This window comes from Quercus lobata, chromosome 9, assembly GCF_001633185.2.
Source record: "Quercus lobata isolate SW786 chromosome 9, ValleyOak3.0 Primary Assembly, whole genome shotgun sequence".
Lineage (NCBI taxonomy): Eukaryota > Viridiplantae > Streptophyta > Magnoliopsida > Fagales > Fagaceae > Quercus > Quercus lobata.
The window spans coordinates 1,191,493-1,211,029 of NC_044912.1; the positions used below are offsets into that span (position 1 = coordinate 1,191,493).

The window sequence follows — 19,537 nt, forward strand, 5'->3', positions numbered from 1 at the left end:
TCAGCTATCCAAACCACACCTTAGTTTATACTCACTTAAAAAAAAAAAAAAAAAAATCATATTCCACCACTTTATTCATATCAGTATGCTAATGTAGTATTCAATACCAAGTTGAAGGATCTAGTTTCGCTCCTACTTTAAGAATCATATGTCATTTTCATCAACTTCAAGAGATAGAGATAATAAACGACCTGCATGTATTCATTGCTAGACAATGCCCTTCAATATATTGTAGATTGATTCCTTATTTCTACCATTAGTTTAAGTAGATTTAGACAATCCAAACATAATGTAATTAATGATGTGCTATCCAAGCAATCTAAGCATCCATCCACTGATTTAACCTATGATGAATCTTGCATTTGTAAGCATTTCAAATAAGTACGTGAATTTTGATGAATTAGCAATTCTATAAAGATATCCTTTAGGAAGAAGACTGCAGGAACATAATGTGTATGTGATTGTGAACATAAGTTGTACCAAAAAACTTACATGCAATCCTGCCACACATATAGCAATGAAAGGAACATAATAAATAGAATAAATTATTGAATACAATACTAAAACCATCCAATAATTATTGTCAAAAGAGGGAGGAAAATAACTAATAGTTCTTCCATTGAGGATGCCACACAGGATGTGACCAGTTGCTTAGAATTATAGCAACTCATTGATAAATCCCTACAGCACAGAGCCCATTACGAAATAAATAATAGTTCTTCCATTGAGGAACAAGCCATTGATAAATTCCTAAACTTGTCTATCTGTTATGTTTATGTTTCTATGTCCAATCTATAGAGGTCATTAAATCTATAACTATAAGTCACATACTATATTGAAGGTTGTCTCACATCAAGATTCAAGAAAAGAAGCCAAATTATCATATAGTGACATTTAAACTTCAATGTATAGCTATTTTGGATAGTTTAGCTAGTATGTTTCTATTATGGATATAAGCATAATAACATCTAACATGCTACATTTCACATTAAAAACAATAATCAAATTTCACTACTAATAAGCAAATAAGCTAGATAATAACAATAATAATAATAATGAATATACTCTAACAGCTGAGAGAGAGAGAGAGAGAGAGAGAGAGAGATTTTTGTTGTAAGGATTAGGGAAATGTCAAATAGAGATGGAAGAAGATATCCGGAAACGAACCTTGATGATTCTTCAAGGGGGAGATTACTGTTGTTAGCCATGAGAGCAAGAATAAAGATCTCTTCTTATCGAGCTAAGCCTACCTATGTCTCTGCTTGTTTGAGTAGACCTCTCTCGTCAGACTCCCCTTTTTTTTTTCTTTTCTTTTTTTTTTGTAAAATCTCTCTTTTTCTTTCTCTATCTCCGTTCTTTTTGCCTTTGTCTTTCACCGTTGTGCATCTATCAGTATTCACTATTCACTATTCAGTGACCAGATAAGCCCTACATGTGTTCAAAGCCCAAACCCAAACCGTAGTTTTGGCTCGATAAAAAAATTATCCCCCAAAGCACTTTATTCACACTTTTTAATAAAGACTAAAGATATTCCCATGGGTGGGCTGCGGATAGCCCAAATCAATATAGTTACAAACTTAATATAAGGGGGGATTTGAAATTTTGAACTATGAAACTTCATTAAAAAATTCAAATATTCAATTAATAAAATTCAGACTTTTATTTTTTTAATTTTTGATGAATTTCAAAAAATAAATTATACATTATACCACATTTCAAAATAATTATATATTCACATGTATCGCATAAGTCTACAACTAGTTAATAATAACAATCAAATCTTGGTCTCAAATTGTTTTGTTCAACTATAGATTCATAAAGGTCTACCACATATATGACCTTACATTTATTAAGAGAGAACCTGCCCTTCCTTTTTCCAATTGAATGTTTTTTTATATGTATTAAAAATTTAAAACATTTGGCTTCCTAGTTTTCTCCTATTTAGAAAAAAGTGGCCTTGATAGTGATTGTGTAAAATTCTTGGTCTTTACCACAATAGTGTTTAAAGTGGCCCGATCTCTAGGCACACCAGGTTATAATTTTTGCTTACGGGGTCAAAGCAAGTAGTCCTTTGCTTTCTTGATGCTATGCTCTAATGCATTAATCCTGGTTAAAGACACGGATGCCCCGAGTTCAAAGCCAAAAAGACACAGAACAAAGTTTGCATTTGCTTCTATTCTGGGCACTATGCTACCTGTGCGCGTGCGCATGCATGTGTGTCTAGAGAGAAGGGAGTTACCAATTCAAATCAATATGCTATTAAGGCCTTCAAAGACTATCGAACACTTTCAGATTGTAAGGCCTTCCAATGATATATTTGAAGCAGAGAATAAATATTAACCCATGCATTTCGAATTCAAATATTTTGAATCCACAAAATTCAAATCTTGGTTATCAAAGCATGACCTCAATTCAATGACTTAGAAGGTCCTCGAGTATTTCCTTATCTCATACATGATTGAAGATATTGACACAAGATCCTTGTTGAGTGCAGACCCACCAACAATCCTTTTTATGCAATCTGAGAGCCTGGTATAATATAGCAGTAGTTGAGTCAATGCAGCCCTCAAAATTTCCATACCACACAGTAAGCTACTGAAAGAAGTTATAACATCTTTGTGCATCAGCTCTATTGCAGCTTTCCATCTACTTGCAAAGTCCTTCACAAGTGGGTCAACTTCGGCAACAGTTATGGGCTTCTCAGAACTAGAACCTGGATCCTCCGCTGATAAACAACTTGCAAATAAGCCTATTTCCTTAAATAACGTAACAAAATACTTAGATGTTGCAACAATATTTGTCAAAATACTTACAGGCTCGGGTCTTTACAAACTTTATTAAGTCACTAAAATGCACCAGTAGCAGTTCTTCCTGCAAGGAGAAATAGATAGACAAACTAAAACAAACTGCAAAAAAAATCAAAAAAGGCAGAAAAGGCAAAAATTCCTATACAAAATAGAGCATTAAAAATAAAGAAATTTCAGCTTCAGATGAATCAGATCTATAGGCATTTGATTGTTTTCAAGCTCTATGTAACATATTATCAACATTTTCCCATCAAAAATCTTTCTGAGAGGATTCGTAAGGGAAGCAGTTCTTGCCACTTGTACAGAATATAATTTCTGTTCCAGTACTTAAGGCATATAGGAGTAACATCAATATTCTGCAAAAAACAGGAATCAAGACAGGTTGCAAGGAGATAGGTTTACTCCCCTCAGTCTAAAATTACAAACAACAAAAAGATATTCATCATCATATAAAAGAAAAAAAAATTATTATTATTTACTTTCTAGACACAATTCTATAACCATTAAAAAAAGATATTTTGCTAGTAAACTTATCTGCAATCATTTAGTTTCAAAATCAATAAGGCATTTTTCCTTAAAAACGAGGTCTAAAAGCTATTGATTGAGAGTTACCACAAATAATGCTGTGTTGCTCTTCAGCAATTCCTCAAAGTGCACTTGAATTTTCCCTTCTGGAGCAGCTTCCTGAAATGCAACTAACAAATTAAAAACCACAGTGGCTGAAGGCCAGAGGACATTGCAAATTTTGTGCTCAACATATATGAGCAAAAATATGCTATCCATCTAAATGGCATTATAACTAAAGCAATCTTGTCCAAGAAATTCTTTTGGATAACAATGAACTTGTCCTAGAAATTTTTTTTTCCTTGACACCCCTAAGTTCCCACCTTTACACAAAAAAAGTAGATCTCATTTTCCAGAAAAGAAGATACTAATCCTTACCTTCAGAATAGAAATAGTCATGTCATAGTTGTTTATCAGAAACACAATTTGTAGTTTTGTTTTTGGGAACATTTTTGCAAGCTTGATTAGCAAGTCATCAACAGCCATTCTAAGTCGTTCCAAATTCAAATCAAGCTGCAACATTGAGGAACTAGATGTTTTGAGAGACTCATTCCATTATGAAAGCAAAGTTAAAACATTTTATGACTTTCATTCTGTGTCTAACCTGCCCATCTCCATATTCAACATTAAGGCGGATCAGTGAAGCTGTGAATTCAGCATAACGTCTCATGACATAGTGAGGATGAACATCATCTTCCCACAATGTCCTCACATTTGCACTGCGTAGGCTGTTGAGGTGCATATCAAATACCATCTTAAAACGAGGCCATAGGGAGATATTGATCTGCTCCAATTTAGTTAAGAATTAGTCAGAAGTTTAATTGGTGATAAAAAAATCTAAGACACAACTACAGAAGAATTAATAATTAACTATTCCCTCCATCTCCTATCATTGGTCCTCCCCTTTTTGGATGTTCCAATATCATTGTCCATTTTAAACTTCATATGACAAAAATTTAAAAATTTACTAGAATGCCCACCTAGATATTAGAGAGGAGTATCAATATGCAAAAGAATGAGAAGAAATTCTGTAAGTCATAAGTAATAGAGTAACAGTAAAATTCTTTCAAAAACTGGGAAGCCCTGTAGAGGACCCAACAAATTGGAATGCAGAGACTATTTTGCAAAATGAAAGTAGTTCCATTAGTTAGAAAGTGCTTCTGGAAGCAAAAGTCTACTTCATTTTGAAGCACAGTAAAGACGAAATAGAGTTAGACAAGAGGAGGCAAATAAATTGTTAATTCTTTGGGTCTTGAACCAACAACTTTAACCTCCAGGACAATCCTATGGAGGAGGAGGTGCTATTTGAGATGAAGCTAATTGTCAAGTAAGATGTTAGTTCAAGAACAACATTATCTTCCTCCAGTTTCATATATTGTAAGCCCTCATCCCATGTTCATAGGAAAATCATAAATACTAGGACAAATCCATCTAAAAACCACAACAACGGATAAATTAACTGTTGAACGAAAAAGAAAATTTTAATGTTTTGGTGTTTACTCGGTAATTACTCCTTTTCCTAGTCATATTGCTTAATTTCTAATATCAGAGATATCTCTCTTTGCAAGAGCCATAACTATCCACTCAACTTTGTTCAGCCAAGACTAAAAAACCATGTAAATATAAAGCGTGGTTTCTAAAGAACAAAGGAGATTTGATAGTATAAATCTTGTGCCAATAATACTATATGTCCGAAATTTGTATCATCACCAAACAGCTCAATGATAAACATAATAACTATATCTAAAATTACAGACCTTGTCTAAAAACGAATCCAAGCATGGAATCCGCCGCCGAGACATTATGAGCTGAAATGGAGAGCAATGAAACAGATTAATCACAATCAAACTCATTACTCAACAGTATTCACAATCCTTTTTTACATTTAGCTTTCTGTCATGCCTCAATATGTTTGAAAAATATAATATATGCGAGGGTTTTCTTTCTTTTTTTTTTTTAAATCAATCTAAAAATAGTTGCCGAGTATTTGATTTTCCAGTTTGAGATCAACCAGAGTCAAATCCTATTTCAAGCATTCTTTTCAATTAGGAAACATAAGTTTGGAAATCTTTGGAAAAAAGAATAATAATTTGAATTAGGCAAGGAATTCAATTCTCTTAGTAATCCACACATCAGAATCAGAGGGATGCTAAAGAAGATTTTTCTTTTCTTGAATAGAAGCATTAATAAAGATGTATGTGCACATTTCTCAAACATGTCCTGATGTTATACATAATTTGAAAACTTTCAGATTGTGCAGCACATATTCCAACTACTACACAAGCAAATAAATATGGGGTAATTCCTGACTCAAACAGATGAACAGCAATTTCAACACCTAGATAATTGACATCCATGCAACTGAAACATCAGATAAAAAAGAAACAGTGTGTTATAGAAGGAATACTGAATTCTGAGTCAATTGTCAGACAAGGAAATTTAGTCAACTACTGAGAATACAATAGCACACTATCCAGAATGCACATACAGTAGCTTTTCACCATCTACAGTACAAAATGGAAAATTCTTTACAATGACACGGCAAAAATAAAAGAACAAGGAGAACGGACATCAAAGTATCCATCAATCGTGAAATTTTATTATATGTTCACTTTGGATTATCGTTATAGCTCATGAAGTTTTGAGCAGAAAACACAACAGCAAGTATTGACGACTCATGTACTAGATTCGAGGACTCATGACTCAATTACAATATAACTCTAAACAACAGAGAACTCAGATAGAAAACATTAGCTTTAGAAGCTCAGAAAAATACCTGGTGCTGATGTATTATCCGAATCATGAGCATTAGGCCAATAGCATCATAACAATTTGGAAGTATTGAATTGAAGTGTTCATCAATAACAGCAAATGGACCTGATAATATCAAAGTAAGATCATATGACAAATCACAGGTCTACCTTTTTCTAATATTCATCACAGTTTCCACTGCCCATGAATCGTCTCATATTCATATAAAGCTTCAAATACAGATAAATCAACTCCCATGTACATGACAAGATTGTTTATTCAAAGGAATGTGTACAATATAATCCTACTGGCAAGAGTGCCAATCTGAATCATACAAAAGTCATCTGATAGAATGCCATATAATATTTGCCACAGGAATGCTTGTATGTAACATTATTAGTATGTAGAAACATTTTATGCAAACGATTCTGGAATATCCAGGAAAATTACCTGCAAAAATTTCATAAAATATGGACTCCTCGCCAAAGAAGTCATCACAGAAATGATACCTGCGGATGACAGGAAAATGTCAACATGTTAATCACTATAGGATTGCCATTCATTAGCAACTAGAAGACAATATCAAGGAGTAGAGCAAACTCCAAGGTACTCAGAAGTAGCAGTATCCATAAGCAGCTTGTGCAAACTCCTGAAGAGGACCTCGTACGGGTACTTGCTGGAGCTGGCTTCAGCAATATGAGGAATTAATGCAGGTTCATCAATTTCCTGATAATTACAGACCATGGCATCTGTAAGTAATGAAGTCATAGTTTCTACAAAAACTACTCTAAATGTGGTTTTATAATTAGAAATAACAATCAAAAGAGGAAATTATTATTCTGCAAGTTCTGCACCTAGTCATCATCTTTTCAGATATGAACCTATGAGCATGGCTGGAATAACATAATTAAAAGAAAGCAATGCAAAATTCAGCTTATATGAATAAAACATGCATAGATGACATGCATAACAAAAAGAAATCAATTGATTAAATTTTAAGTTACAGAATAAGCTTTTTAATAAGGAGACAAAGATAAAAGAAACAAAGGTTAATGCCCAAATAGTTGCGATTGAAATCTAATTGACTGAGTGGATCCAAGAGAAACAGCATGCTTTTCTTCCACATTAACTAACAAACCAAACCATATGTCATTCCTAGCAAGTAAAATATTATATAAAAAATTTTAAGAAAGAAGTAGAAAAACCTTAAGAATTTTTATCCTCTCCCCCAGAGCAAAAACAGCAGAGCGGTTCTTCAGCGGTTCCCTTCCTCTTAAAAAAAGGCCAGTGCTTCTTGTCTCAACCCCAATCAAATCACTAGATGTTGCTATATCCAACTGTAGTTTCTCAAGGGCCAGAATATAAGCCCGGAAATGTGCACTTAGGACCTGCAAAACATGCAGCTGCACTTCAATACTCTCTAAGATGCACAAAGCTAGATAGTTGTTACAATGTAATGTGAAAGAAACAAATTGACCTGGCTATTAGCACAGCTCAAGTGTAAGACATCTTAAACGACATATGAGAAGTTGAACCTTCCAAAACAGATTCACCATTAAGAATGTCCATAGTAGCAAAAGGATACCAGGTGTTGCATTACCCCCAATATTTCATATTCTTTTTTTTTTTTTTTTTTGATAACTCAAGAGTTACAATGAGAGAGCAGGAATTTGAACCTAGAAGCCTCTTGGCCAATTGACTAATTGAGCTACAAGCCTCTTGGCCAATATTTCATATTCTAACTATTCATAATTTCTAATGTTTCATAATGTTTTAAGAACTAACTCTGTCCCATAGGATAGTGAATATTTTCTAATATTTGTTAGTTCATCATTTTTTGAGAAATTTTCTTTGTAGTATGAAGTATCAGAACTTTAATATACCTATCAAAAATTATAGTACTATACTACCTATCAAAAATTAACTGTTACAATGTATTAATTTTATCTCTTTGGCATTATACTAACAGAAATTGCCAAATATAATACTAATGACCCACACCTTTTTTTCAGTTTTTTTTTTTTTTTTAATAAGTACTAGTGGCAATGACCCACACTTTTTTTTTTTCAGTTTGATAAGTACTAATGAGTAATGACCCACACTTAGCTTATGGTATAGCATGCACACCATAATAAATATGAATATATTTTTTTGGGATCTGAATTGGTATCTGCTTATAAATAAGACTCCTTAATAATTAAATTATGTTCCACCATGGATATAAACTATTGCAGGCCTAACTACTACCAATACCAAATACAGAAATGTGATGCATTCACTGTCAAGGAAAGCATAAAAGAGAGAAAATTTTAATTATCTAGTAAGAAATTTGGGATTTCTAGGACAAGAGTTCAAGAAACTAATATCTGGTGCAAGCTTGCAAGCTTAATGGATAAAAAAAGATTTCATCTATCGCTATAATGCAGATATGAAGAAGGGGTTTAATCACTAATTTCTGAGTAAATTTAAGTTTCAGCAACTTGGGTTTTCTCATTTTTGTGGTTCATATGCTACGTTCAATGTGAGCTAGGTCTCCATGGCTTTTAAGATAATGTCACAAAGATTCTAGGGTTAAAATAAAAAAATAAAAAAATTATTTTTTGTTTGTTAGCCTAAATTTTTTAGGTCTTAAGAAGGCTTCCTTGCATCTTAAGATAGTTGGGTTATCAAGTAATTTTCATTTTGGTAAAATTTTCTGATTTTCTATTGTCAAGTTTACGAGTCCTCGAGTATAAGGCAACAAACTTGAACAGAACTGGGGCTATGTTGATGGTAGTCAAATGCTTTGAAAATATAGCAAGGATGTGCAGTTTTCTCTTCTGTCTCTTTCCTGTCATCTTCCTCTTGATCTTTACCTTTCTACAAAACAAACAACCCCCACCCCCCGCCCTCTCCCAAAAAAACCTGCCCCCCAACCTCTACTTCTGAACAGGTGCTCTTGATTTATCTAGGGTGCATTCCTTCAAACTATAATTAGAAATAACGAAAAGATACAACAATAGATTATCTAAAGAACCAAAACAAAGGAAGAAAAGCAGGGAATGAAATTGATGCTAATGGTTTAAAGATCAAGTGACCATTCCCAAGTCCTCATAAAAATATAAACATACTGGTGAACACTTCAGTCCTGCTACCAAAACTAAGTTCTGCAATATATAATTGATTCGTCAGTATTTACCTTGTTCATTGTGTCGATGTACGCTGCACGGACCTCAATATATACCTCATTGCCATGTTCTTTGAGGAAGGAAATAACATACCTACATGTTCATGTTACCATATACTATATTATAATAAGCCCACACTTGACCAGGGAAACAAGAACCAGAACTATTATATGATATATCGCTACTTCTCATTTTTTATGAATTAAAAAAATTCTTATTCACAAAGAATTAAGATATGAGTTTACATATGATGGCAACATAAAAATATCAAAAACAAGTCATGTAAAACCAAAAACACAGTCCTACTTGGATCAGTTGCTCTCTTTACAAATATAGATGCTGCTGTCTTAGCTAGTATCATATACAGACACCTGAATAAATGCTAGGGATGTACAAAAGATTGGGTAACCATCAAAAACTTTTTCAGAACAGTTCAACAACAATGACTCAATAATAATGGCATTTGATCGGCTCTCCGACTCATGATCAAGGGAAAATGATAAACACATAACATTGGGACACATACAATTGAAGTTATCCAATCAACAACTCATAAAAAACAATCAGGATACTGCGCAGTTCCCCCCAAAGAACAAACAAGGTTCAAAAGGGAAAACCATACAGATGTGTGAGAGAAGAATTCATACCTCCATCCCATATTGTTGGTCCTTTATTCCATTTTGAGATGTCCCAAAATATAATCATCTTTGAAAAATCTATGGACACTATTGACAACTTTCCTCACTTGACCTTACTTTATTTAAAAAGTCAATATCCCTCTTTCGCTAGAGTTTAAATTAAGGGGGTAGTTGGAAACATGCACTTTTTATTTGAAAGACAATGCATTGAATTAGGTTCCTTTAAAAAGTTGGAGTTTCTAGACAAGACCAATAATATGGGATGGAGAGAGTATTGTTTTGAATTGACAACAATCAATGGAAAAGGATGTATCACAAGAAGCACCTTAGTATAATATTAAACAAAATAAGAAACTTTAAGTAATAAAAAGATATTCCAGTCATAAGTCAAACAAAATAAAAAATATAACCATTTGATTATGGCGAACACACAAGCTAGATACTAATCAGACCATGGAAAGATCAAATCAACCCATCACCATCTCCTTTAGAAAGAAAGGAAAAATCAAGCAGCTCTCACATCAATTAACAAATCATCCATATAAATAGCAACAAAGGGAGGAAGAACAAAAACCCCAAAAGAAAAAAAAGATGAAAGTAAATATGATTTTTTTTTTTTTTTGATAAGTGCTGAAAGTAAATATGATAAAACCATATAAAATTCTAATGTCCCATTAGACCTATTAAGCACTGTATTTAGATTCTACTCACTTGTACTTTAAAAGAACACTCTGTTGAAGGATCTGGATATTTGTTTTGGGTTTTCTCAATGCATAAAGCTTCTGAACAATGAAGTCAAACACCTGCAAAAAGATAATATAGTTGGAAAGAGCCTATTTGTACTCATTAATTGACAGGTAAAGCAGTAGAAAAACAATTAGAAAGAGCCTATATGTACTAATTAATTAACAGGTAATGTGGTAGAAAAATAATTAGAAAGAGCTTATATGTACTAATTAATCAACATGTAAAGCAGCAGAAAAACACTTAGAAAGAGCTTATATGTACTCATTAATCAACAGGTAAAGCAGTAAAACAAGTTCAAAAGTGTGATATCATTACATGAGCAATAGATATTATTCAATATCCAAATCAAAACATTTTTGAAGTTTATATTCACCATATTTTCTGTCCAAACTATGAGACAAAACATGGAATATCATTATTGTCCTCAAGAGCTTCTGACTCAATTAAATCCACAGAGGTTGGGGAGAAGGCATAGGTGATATTAAGTTAAAATGTATTGACTTCCAAAAGGTTCTCAGTACAAAATGGTCACTGTTCAAATTTTGATTAATAAGACATTCTGGCCTCAATACTATACAATGTACATGATGAATCCTTATCAAATGAATGAAATCTGGATTGGCTACCTTCTGTTGAAGCTAACTAAGAAAAGAATTGTTGAAAAAAAGCTTTTATCCCTACCCTTGGCCTTGAGGAAATCTTTGACCTTAGCAATTACCTCAAAACTCTAACTTCAGTTGAAGAAGCAAACTAAAAACATCTGATTATCAGTAAATATAGATTAAAATGTTGACCAAAACTAATATTCAGTCAACAAAATTATGTTAAAGTATCAAACCTAAGTACTAATAACCAACTCTATTCAAGTTACAGATGTCAAATTGTAGTCCTTTCTAACATATACGATTGAAATGGTCACAAGAGTGTTAACTCATCAAGTCACAAGCTTGGGATTCTTCTTGTGCACAATAAGGACTGCTATTACTAATTGATAATTAAACAGTCCATACAAACAATATTGTATCCAAATATGTACATGGGCAGATTAGTGTATATGATATGCATGACATTGTAGAGGGGCTCTCACATTAATATTTTGGTAGGTTTAAAACATACAATAACACAAGAAATTGAATAATCATCATCAACCAAAGCATCCGGTATTTCTAGTCAATAACCTTTGAAACTGCTTTCTGCCTAACTTTTTCAAGCTCAGGTTGAACGTCTTTCAGAGCTTTTGAAGCTTTGACCATAGGATCCACTTCTACAAACTTCAGCTTCTTACTCAGAATCTCAAGAGTTCTCATGTATTCATCATTGACCTGGACAAATTCCACTGCAAGTATGTTAACAGCAATAAAAGAAACGGAACACAAAAATCTCCCAAATCACTATGTTAACCAGGAAGCAACATGGACCGTACACCATGCACATTCAAGGACGTATGTTGTAGCTCAATTGTGTTATAGATACGTCCCGCATATTAACAAATCAACTTTAACCTATAATGTGAATATCAGAAGAGCCTAAATCATGTATATAAGCATAAAACATCTAGAAAGTGCTACTCTAAGTTGCAATTTGAATCAAAAAAAGATGGGCAGCAAATGAAGCAGATGACCAGATCTTTCCACAATCAATCCACAATAACCCCATCATGCAATGATTTTTTTTTTTTTTTTTTTGGATAAGTAACCCATCATGCAATGATTGAATCACTAATACAATAAGGGAGGGGCAAGAGAGAACATGAGCAACAGTTAATCATTTCAAGTAAACACATTTTCCCACACATTAAGTTCTCCCTCAAACCAACCTAGCAAGCCTTACAAGGACATAACAATGATATAGATCAAGCATAAAAGAGCATAAGTAAATCCCATCCTGCCATCCAAGGCTTGATGTGATTGGTATCAAGGCAAAAGGGTAAAGCTTGTAGCAAAATATTAAAAAAGGAGCCTTCTTAATTAAGGCAACTGTAAACCAAAATAAATGAAGCACAAATAGACCTCTCTCAGATTAATGTATCAATGCTTTTCTCATAATTCAATTCCCAAACATTAAAGAATAACCAAAGTCCTGATAATCTCATTGGATGGGTAAATCACTGAAACTCTTCTTCTTCTTTTTAAGTAACGGACATGCAAACGAAGGCTAAACAAAAACAACTTTTTGGATGAGGACATCAATGAGCAGGTTTGTAAGCCAAGACCATCTGTAGCAAGTTTGAAAGCTACGACAAACATGTAATAATAGCAATTATGACAGTAACAGTAAAAAAGCAGGCTCTACAAAAATTAGAAATACCTCTCCGTCAACGACTATGTCAACCATCCTTGGAGGGACTATAATGTCTTCAACAAACTTTGCCAATTTTGATTCTGCCGACTGTTTATAGAACATAGAACAATCATATATTGTATAGAACATAAGAAAAACGGAAAGGTTTATAAACAATAATTTAGAGATGTCACTTTGGCATTACTCAAATGGCCCACTTCCAGGAAAATTTTTCAGACAGAAAAACTTCAAAAAAGTTTTTCCCCACATTTTCACACTTTTTTCGGTTGTGTTCTTTTAACTCCAAAAAGAAGTAAAATGTTATCACAGCACAAAAACAAACAGCTCAATAATAATTCAAAAATGGTCCCAGAGTCCGAACCCCCACCCTCTACCCTTTCTTTTTTGATAAGTAATAAGATTATATAAATCAGAAAAAAGAGTCACCCAAGTATACAGGAGATATACTAGTGTAGACAATCAATTACAAAAACTGCATAAATCTAAAAGAGAAAGAAACTTGTCATTGAAAAAGACAAGGAATGCAATCCAACTAAGTCATATCACAAATCACCAATTGACAAATCATTACTCAGCTAGCTTTATCCCCTGCTGAGAAATTGATGCCACAAAATATCATTGAAAAAGCACATATAACCCCTAAGAGGAACTTCAAACAAATACAATTTTTCTTATGTTTTTGTTGTACTAACTAGTGGTCATTAACATCTAATAGATATACAAGCATGTTTCTGTGGTTCTCAAAATTTAAACTCCAAACAAACAATGAAGCGGAGCTACTCTTACAAACAATCATACCTTACGATTCTTAAGCTTCAGGCCCATATCCATAGACTTCTCTTGGAGGACTTTTATGTCTGAACTTATGGAACCAATTTCAACCTGGGACAAAAAGAGGTAAGGAGAAAACCTTCATTGAAAAGTAGAATTCAAACCTTGGGGTTTTACTAAAAGAAGAGGATAAAAAACAAAACAACACAACAACAAATAATTCTGCGAGAATCAATGTAAAAAGAAAGTTAAACAAATAGAGCCTTTATACCATTAAATGCATCTAAAGTTTGTGATTTATATTCTCCTTAGTTACATATAACAGTTGAATTAAAAACACTATCAATTTTGACAAATGGATGTATAGGAGAGGGAAAAAATGACTGCACTAGTTATGACATCCTTAAAGCAGCAGTGATATAAAGCTAATTCCCACAATCTTTTTCAGCTTATAAATAGCGTACTTGCAAAAAGTAACCAGCATTGGGAAAAAGGGAAATTTTACTACCATAGACTAATGGAAAACATTTATAACTTATGGTATTTATGTGAGGTAGTGATTTATATCCAGGAACTGCTACTAAAATCAAGAATGCATATAATCTTGTCCCTAAGCAAAAACAATGTATATAATTTTGTCAACATATACAAGAAATTTAAAAAAAAAATTTATGATCATTGCAAAGTGACAGAGTTATTATAAAGATATATGCAACTACATTTTCAGCCAATATGTTTTATTAGAGGGTGATCAATTGTGTATATCCATCAAAATATATTTTATCAGTATAAAACAAATGAGAAACAGTCTCAATGAAGCTGCAAGCAAGTAAATAATTGCTTATTGCAAAGTAAGGGACAACATACTTGAAATCCACTAAGGAGAGTTTCCATCTGCGACAAGATTCTGTCACATTCACGAATTTGATCATGAAGCGACACTAAATTATCACTTTCTTTTATGTAATCCTGCAACGTTGAAGAAGAAGTTTTAATGCAATAAAAAACATTTAATCTTTATAAAATATATAATAAAAGAGTACTCAAAAAGGATTCTGAAGAGTATCTCTGCTACACAAATCTTTACCAATGAATTACCTATCAAAAAAACAAATCTTTACCAATGAATGAAAAAAAAAATCAAAATAAAAAATAAACCAAACACACATTTTCTTTTTAAATTCTTACCAAATAAATCTTGTTTCTATAATCTAATATAGTGCCACATAAGAGCAATACAACAAAAAGGATGAGCAATCTAACAAGTCAAAAAAGTCTTATTCTTAGTTGATGTGCATACACATGCTCTCAAGCGCACCTTCCCCATACACATAAATTGAGACAGCCTGCAACGTCTGATGCTTCTCCAACTATTCACTTGGGAGATATGATCACGCACATGCCATGGCCGAAGCGACACTTAAGGTAACTAAAGTTGGAAACTAACAATTTTAGGGCAAGTTTGGGCCAGTTGTAAAACCCATAATGGCACACAACCTAACAGTAACAAATTGAACTATTTTAAATTGGTCAAACTCAAAACCTAAGGAGAACAAATTAAAATGTCCAACGCAATTAGAACAACCATTTTAAAGAATTGTAAATACCTAATTAATAATAATGACCAAAAAATAACCATAAACTGGAGCTCATCACGAAGGGGCGTTTAGTTCGCTATGATGTACCATTGATGTGATGCATATTACGATGATATGACATTAAAGTTTTTGGTTTATTTTATTTTTTCTAACATTACTATAATTTAAAATTACAAAATATATCACATCATCTTAATCTCATCACCTTCCTAAACAATGTAATGTTGTATTCTTGTATTGAGATTACATTAATGTAAGATTACAATAACGTAATATTATGGCGTAATTGAACATCACGGCAAACCAAATGCCCCCAAAGTGTATGTCACTAAAGCTGTCCTCCTTCATGGCCCATTAGCTCCAAGTGCTACACCTAATTATTATAACCTTAAATGCAGGCTACCTAGACAAGCAAGCCTAACTAGATGAGGTAGGGCTTACTTTGCCAACTCTAAGAGAATGAGAATGTGTCTGGAGTACAAGGATAAAAATGATAACAGGGCCATGCAGTTAATTGACAAAGGGTGGGACAGAAAAAGATAATATTTGGTCCAAAATCTAACCGGTCAAAGAAAGTTGGCACAAGGAAACAATGACAGTAGCATGAAACTTGGGCAATATGAAAGTACAAGAATATAGGGCAGATACGGTAATATAAACTTCCAGATCCGATATCAAAGCTTCTCAAAACTTCACACAAATAAATCACACTCCAATAACTGCATGGTCTATTTGTTAATCACCACTAGTTTTAACTTGGATAACTATACTAACAAACCATTCGGCAAAAAGTGTCTCATGAGACACTAAAACCAACTTTCCATAATTCATTATGAAAAAAAAGTGATGGTGAGTCGACACCAAAATCACCAACTAAATGATCTCATGAGAATAAGCTTTCCAAAAGGAAGCAATGCTCCACAAAGTTTTTGCACAATATGGCTAATGGGCTCTAGCTAACACAGCACCTCCTCCTCAATAAGAAAGGGTGGAGGGTAAGGTTTTGGGTTCCAAAACTCACTAATTGCATGTAAACTTACGAATCAAAGAAGAAGAAAAAGTTTTGCACAATATAATATGATGTAGAAGTGGAGAACCAAGCTATTACGAAGAAGACTTCCTGACATAGAAGAGAAGCCTCTTTACACTATTTTTTTTTATATGGATAATTATAGGATTTCTAGCAACAAAGCATCAAACACTTTTATGTTGTGAACTTCATAGAACTATGGGCTATGTGAGACAATTTTCCGGTTAAAATAAAGCAAAGCCTAGTAAGAAAGTTTACAAAAATAAATCATGTCTCTATGAATTATAAAACTATTGATTGGCAAAAAAGGATTTCGTTAAGTAAGCACAAACCTGAATCGAGTCCAATTCAACTTTCCGTAAATTGTTCTCAACCCCCTTTGTATACTCCCTTAATTTTGTACCTTCAGATAGTATGTTTGCAACTACCTACATTATTAAAGAGACGGGGGTCATTAATATATAAACCTCTAAAAATAAACATGAAAGCATTTTTTTGGTAAGCAACTAAAAACAATTTACATAATAAAACACGATTAAAATGTACAAGGAAAAAGCAAAAGAAATAAAATAAACAAAGAATTGCAGCTTAAAGGACCGTTGATAAAAAAAAAAAAATATATATATATATATATATATCTAAAGGAATGAATTTTCAAAGGAAATGATATGGAATTACTTACATCGTCATTTTTGCATTCTTCCAGTTCTTGCTCTAGTCCATCCAAAGATATATCATCACTGTCAAACATGAAAACCAAATGTATTTTCAAGATGCCATATTCAAACTGGAGGCTGATGAACCGGGTAATGTCATCATATAACAGGAATGAGAATATAATGTATTCGTAAATGAATCAAGACGCAGAAACATAAGGATGAATCATACCTGCTGGCATCCTCCTCCACAGACAAGTCCCCAACAAACGCTCCAAAATCAAATACTACATTTTTCTGTGCACCATTTATCTCAACATATGACTGACCCTGCAAACAATTTTTTGTTATAATTAATAAATAAATAAAGGTTATCCAAAGAAAGGAATGCTACGCTACGATACACAAATTTTTTTCGCATGGACCCACCACTAACACCACTTTATTATTATGTACCAATCACAACACGCTACCTTAGCTATTGTGGGAAAAAATTGTGTGACTAGACTTATTGAAACACAAAGATAGAGGCTCCTGAACTACAATCACAAAATTAAGAGATACATGAATGAATTTTATTGAAGAGTAACTAACAAGATATCCCCCAGTCCCAATCATAGTACAAAAAATGCAAGAAAGTAGAGTCGATCTCAACAACAACAGATCTCTCTCAATTTTCAACATAATAAGACTATACGACTGCGGAGTGACATTCCAAATGATACTCTATTTGCCATAAACCAAAGAATGAGCAATGTAGAAAGCAACAGATGATGATCCACAAATTCACAGCTACTCTAAAATTAGATAATCCAAAGTCAAAAATTCAAGGCAAAGCAGTTGTCCACATTCCTAACAAAACTGCCTAAAAAATTAAGAACGATAGAATGTGTAGCAATCGTGAAGCATGAAGATGATGATGATGATGATGGCTACTACTTCAAAGAGAAGATCCACTGGGTCTAGTCTAGTGGTGAAATAATAATGAAACAAATAACAGCTTAAAAGCTCTTGCGAATTGAAAAGGGCATCGTCTCACAATAACAAGAAATATAAATTAATCAATCAGTATTGGAAATTTGAAGCTTACCAAATCGGTGGTGGCCATTTTATTAACGAAATGGCTCAAACTTATTCGAAGATCTCCAGATTTCAGATTTCAGATTTCAGATCACAAAAGAAAAGAAGTTGGTTCACGCGCGTGCTGGATCGGGTCAGTCGTTGCTCGCTCTCTCTGTGTTTAATAACACCCCAAAAAAAAATCGATTTTTTTTTTAATATTGGATAGTTAGGGGTGGGCTTGGGAATCTGGGCTAGTCTGGGCGTCCTATCAATTGTGGTGGAATGGGCTTAATGTTTAATTATAGAGGCCCAGTGCTCTCTCCTGTCTCTCTCTGTTTGAGAGCTGATGAGGTGAGTTATTAGCCCAAAAAAAATAATAAGAAAAGGTAAAATATTATTTTGGTTCATAAACTTTATCAAAAGTTTGTTTTTATTCTTAAACTTTAATAAATTCATTTTTCATCCCTAAATTATTAAAAAGTTCATATTTCTTACTTAAACTATTGAAAATATTTTATTTATGCCCTTAAACTATCCTAGAAATTTGTTTTTCATCCCTAAACTATTAAAAAAAAAATTCATCCTTATTTTTGTCTCTATACTATTCAAAAAACTCTTTAGAAAGTTTAGGGATGAAAAAATAACTTTTTAAAGTTTAAGAATGAAAAACAAACTTTTAATAAAATTTATGGACCAAAATAGTATTTTACCCAAAAATAAATAAATGTGTGGTAAAGATAATGACCCTATGCGTTTTGTTTTATTTTGTTTTTTTAATGGTAAGAAAAATTAGATAGTAGTAAAGATAAAGATAAGTTTTTTTTTTTTTTTTGGGTGAATGAAAGGGGTAAAGATGAGTTAATTAATAATAATTTAAAATCGCAAAGAAATAAAAGAATAATAATAATAATAATCCAAAAAACCCCCCCTAAAAATTAATGAATAAATTCATTCCAAATTGTATACATAGATAAATTTCAAAACTAACATAGATTTTTTAATATCGTTGTTGCAAGTGCCCCCACAAGATCCGATTAAATGATCCTACGACAATTTGAAAAATATGACCGTTAATAAGAAAAAAAGTGATTGTTGGAAGAATAAAAAAAGTTTTAAAAATGAATAAAAAAATTAATAGAAAAATGATAGAGTGTCTATTGAAAAATGTATTCTAAAAAATAGATAGCTAAAAGGTAAAAGTAATTATTTGCTCTTCAAATGGAGTAAAAATATAGCTAAGGTACTGAAGATGCTTCAGTAGAGTGAATCATAGTAAAATATAATATAAATATGATGAGTTGTGTTTAGGCTTACTAATGCAATGAATTGTGTTTAGGCTAAAAACTTGTTTGAAATAAATGTTTTATATGAGTTAGTTATTAGGTTCACTCTTGATATTAAGCCACATGCTCTTGCTACATAAAAGTTAGGCCAAATTGCCTAAG

General features: G+C 32.7%; 1 protein-coding gene across 3 annotated transcripts; it reads right to left on the reverse strand.

Moving 5' to 3' along the window:
- Nucleotides 1-2,316: 2,316 nt before the first annotated feature.
- Nucleotides 2,317-18,269, reverse strand: LOC115960132 (vacuolar protein sorting-associated protein 52 A). Of its 3 annotated transcripts, none has more exons than XM_031078850.1 (20): nt 18,121-18,269; nt 17,263-17,360; nt 17,057-17,114; nt 16,707-16,802; nt 14,614-14,715; nt 13,774-13,857; nt 12,982-13,062; nt 11,853-11,996; nt 10,639-10,730; nt 9,301-9,382; nt 7,328-7,510; nt 6,733-6,848; nt 6,573-6,631; nt 6,148-6,248; nt 5,129-5,179; nt 3,976-4,155; nt 3,750-3,884; nt 3,420-3,491; nt 2,814-2,871; nt 2,317-2,725 (listed from the first exon to the last, which is right to left on the reverse strand). In XM_031078850.1, exons 1-20 carry the CDS (start codon nt 18,136-18,138, stop codon nt 2,421-2,423), a joined length of 2,115 nt encoding a protein of 704 aa, XP_030934710.1. In that variant the 5' UTR covers nt 18,139-18,269; the 3' UTR covers nt 2,317-2,420. The 3 variants fall into 3 exon arrangements, with proteins under 3 accessions (XP_030934710.1, XP_030934712.1, XP_030934711.1); XM_031078852.1 differs by having other exon boundaries at nt 2,331-2,725; nt 17,263-17,327; XM_031078851.1 differs by having other exon boundaries at nt 2,331-2,725; nt 17,263-17,354.
- Between the last annotated feature and the right edge of the window lie 1,268 nt (nt 18,270-19,537).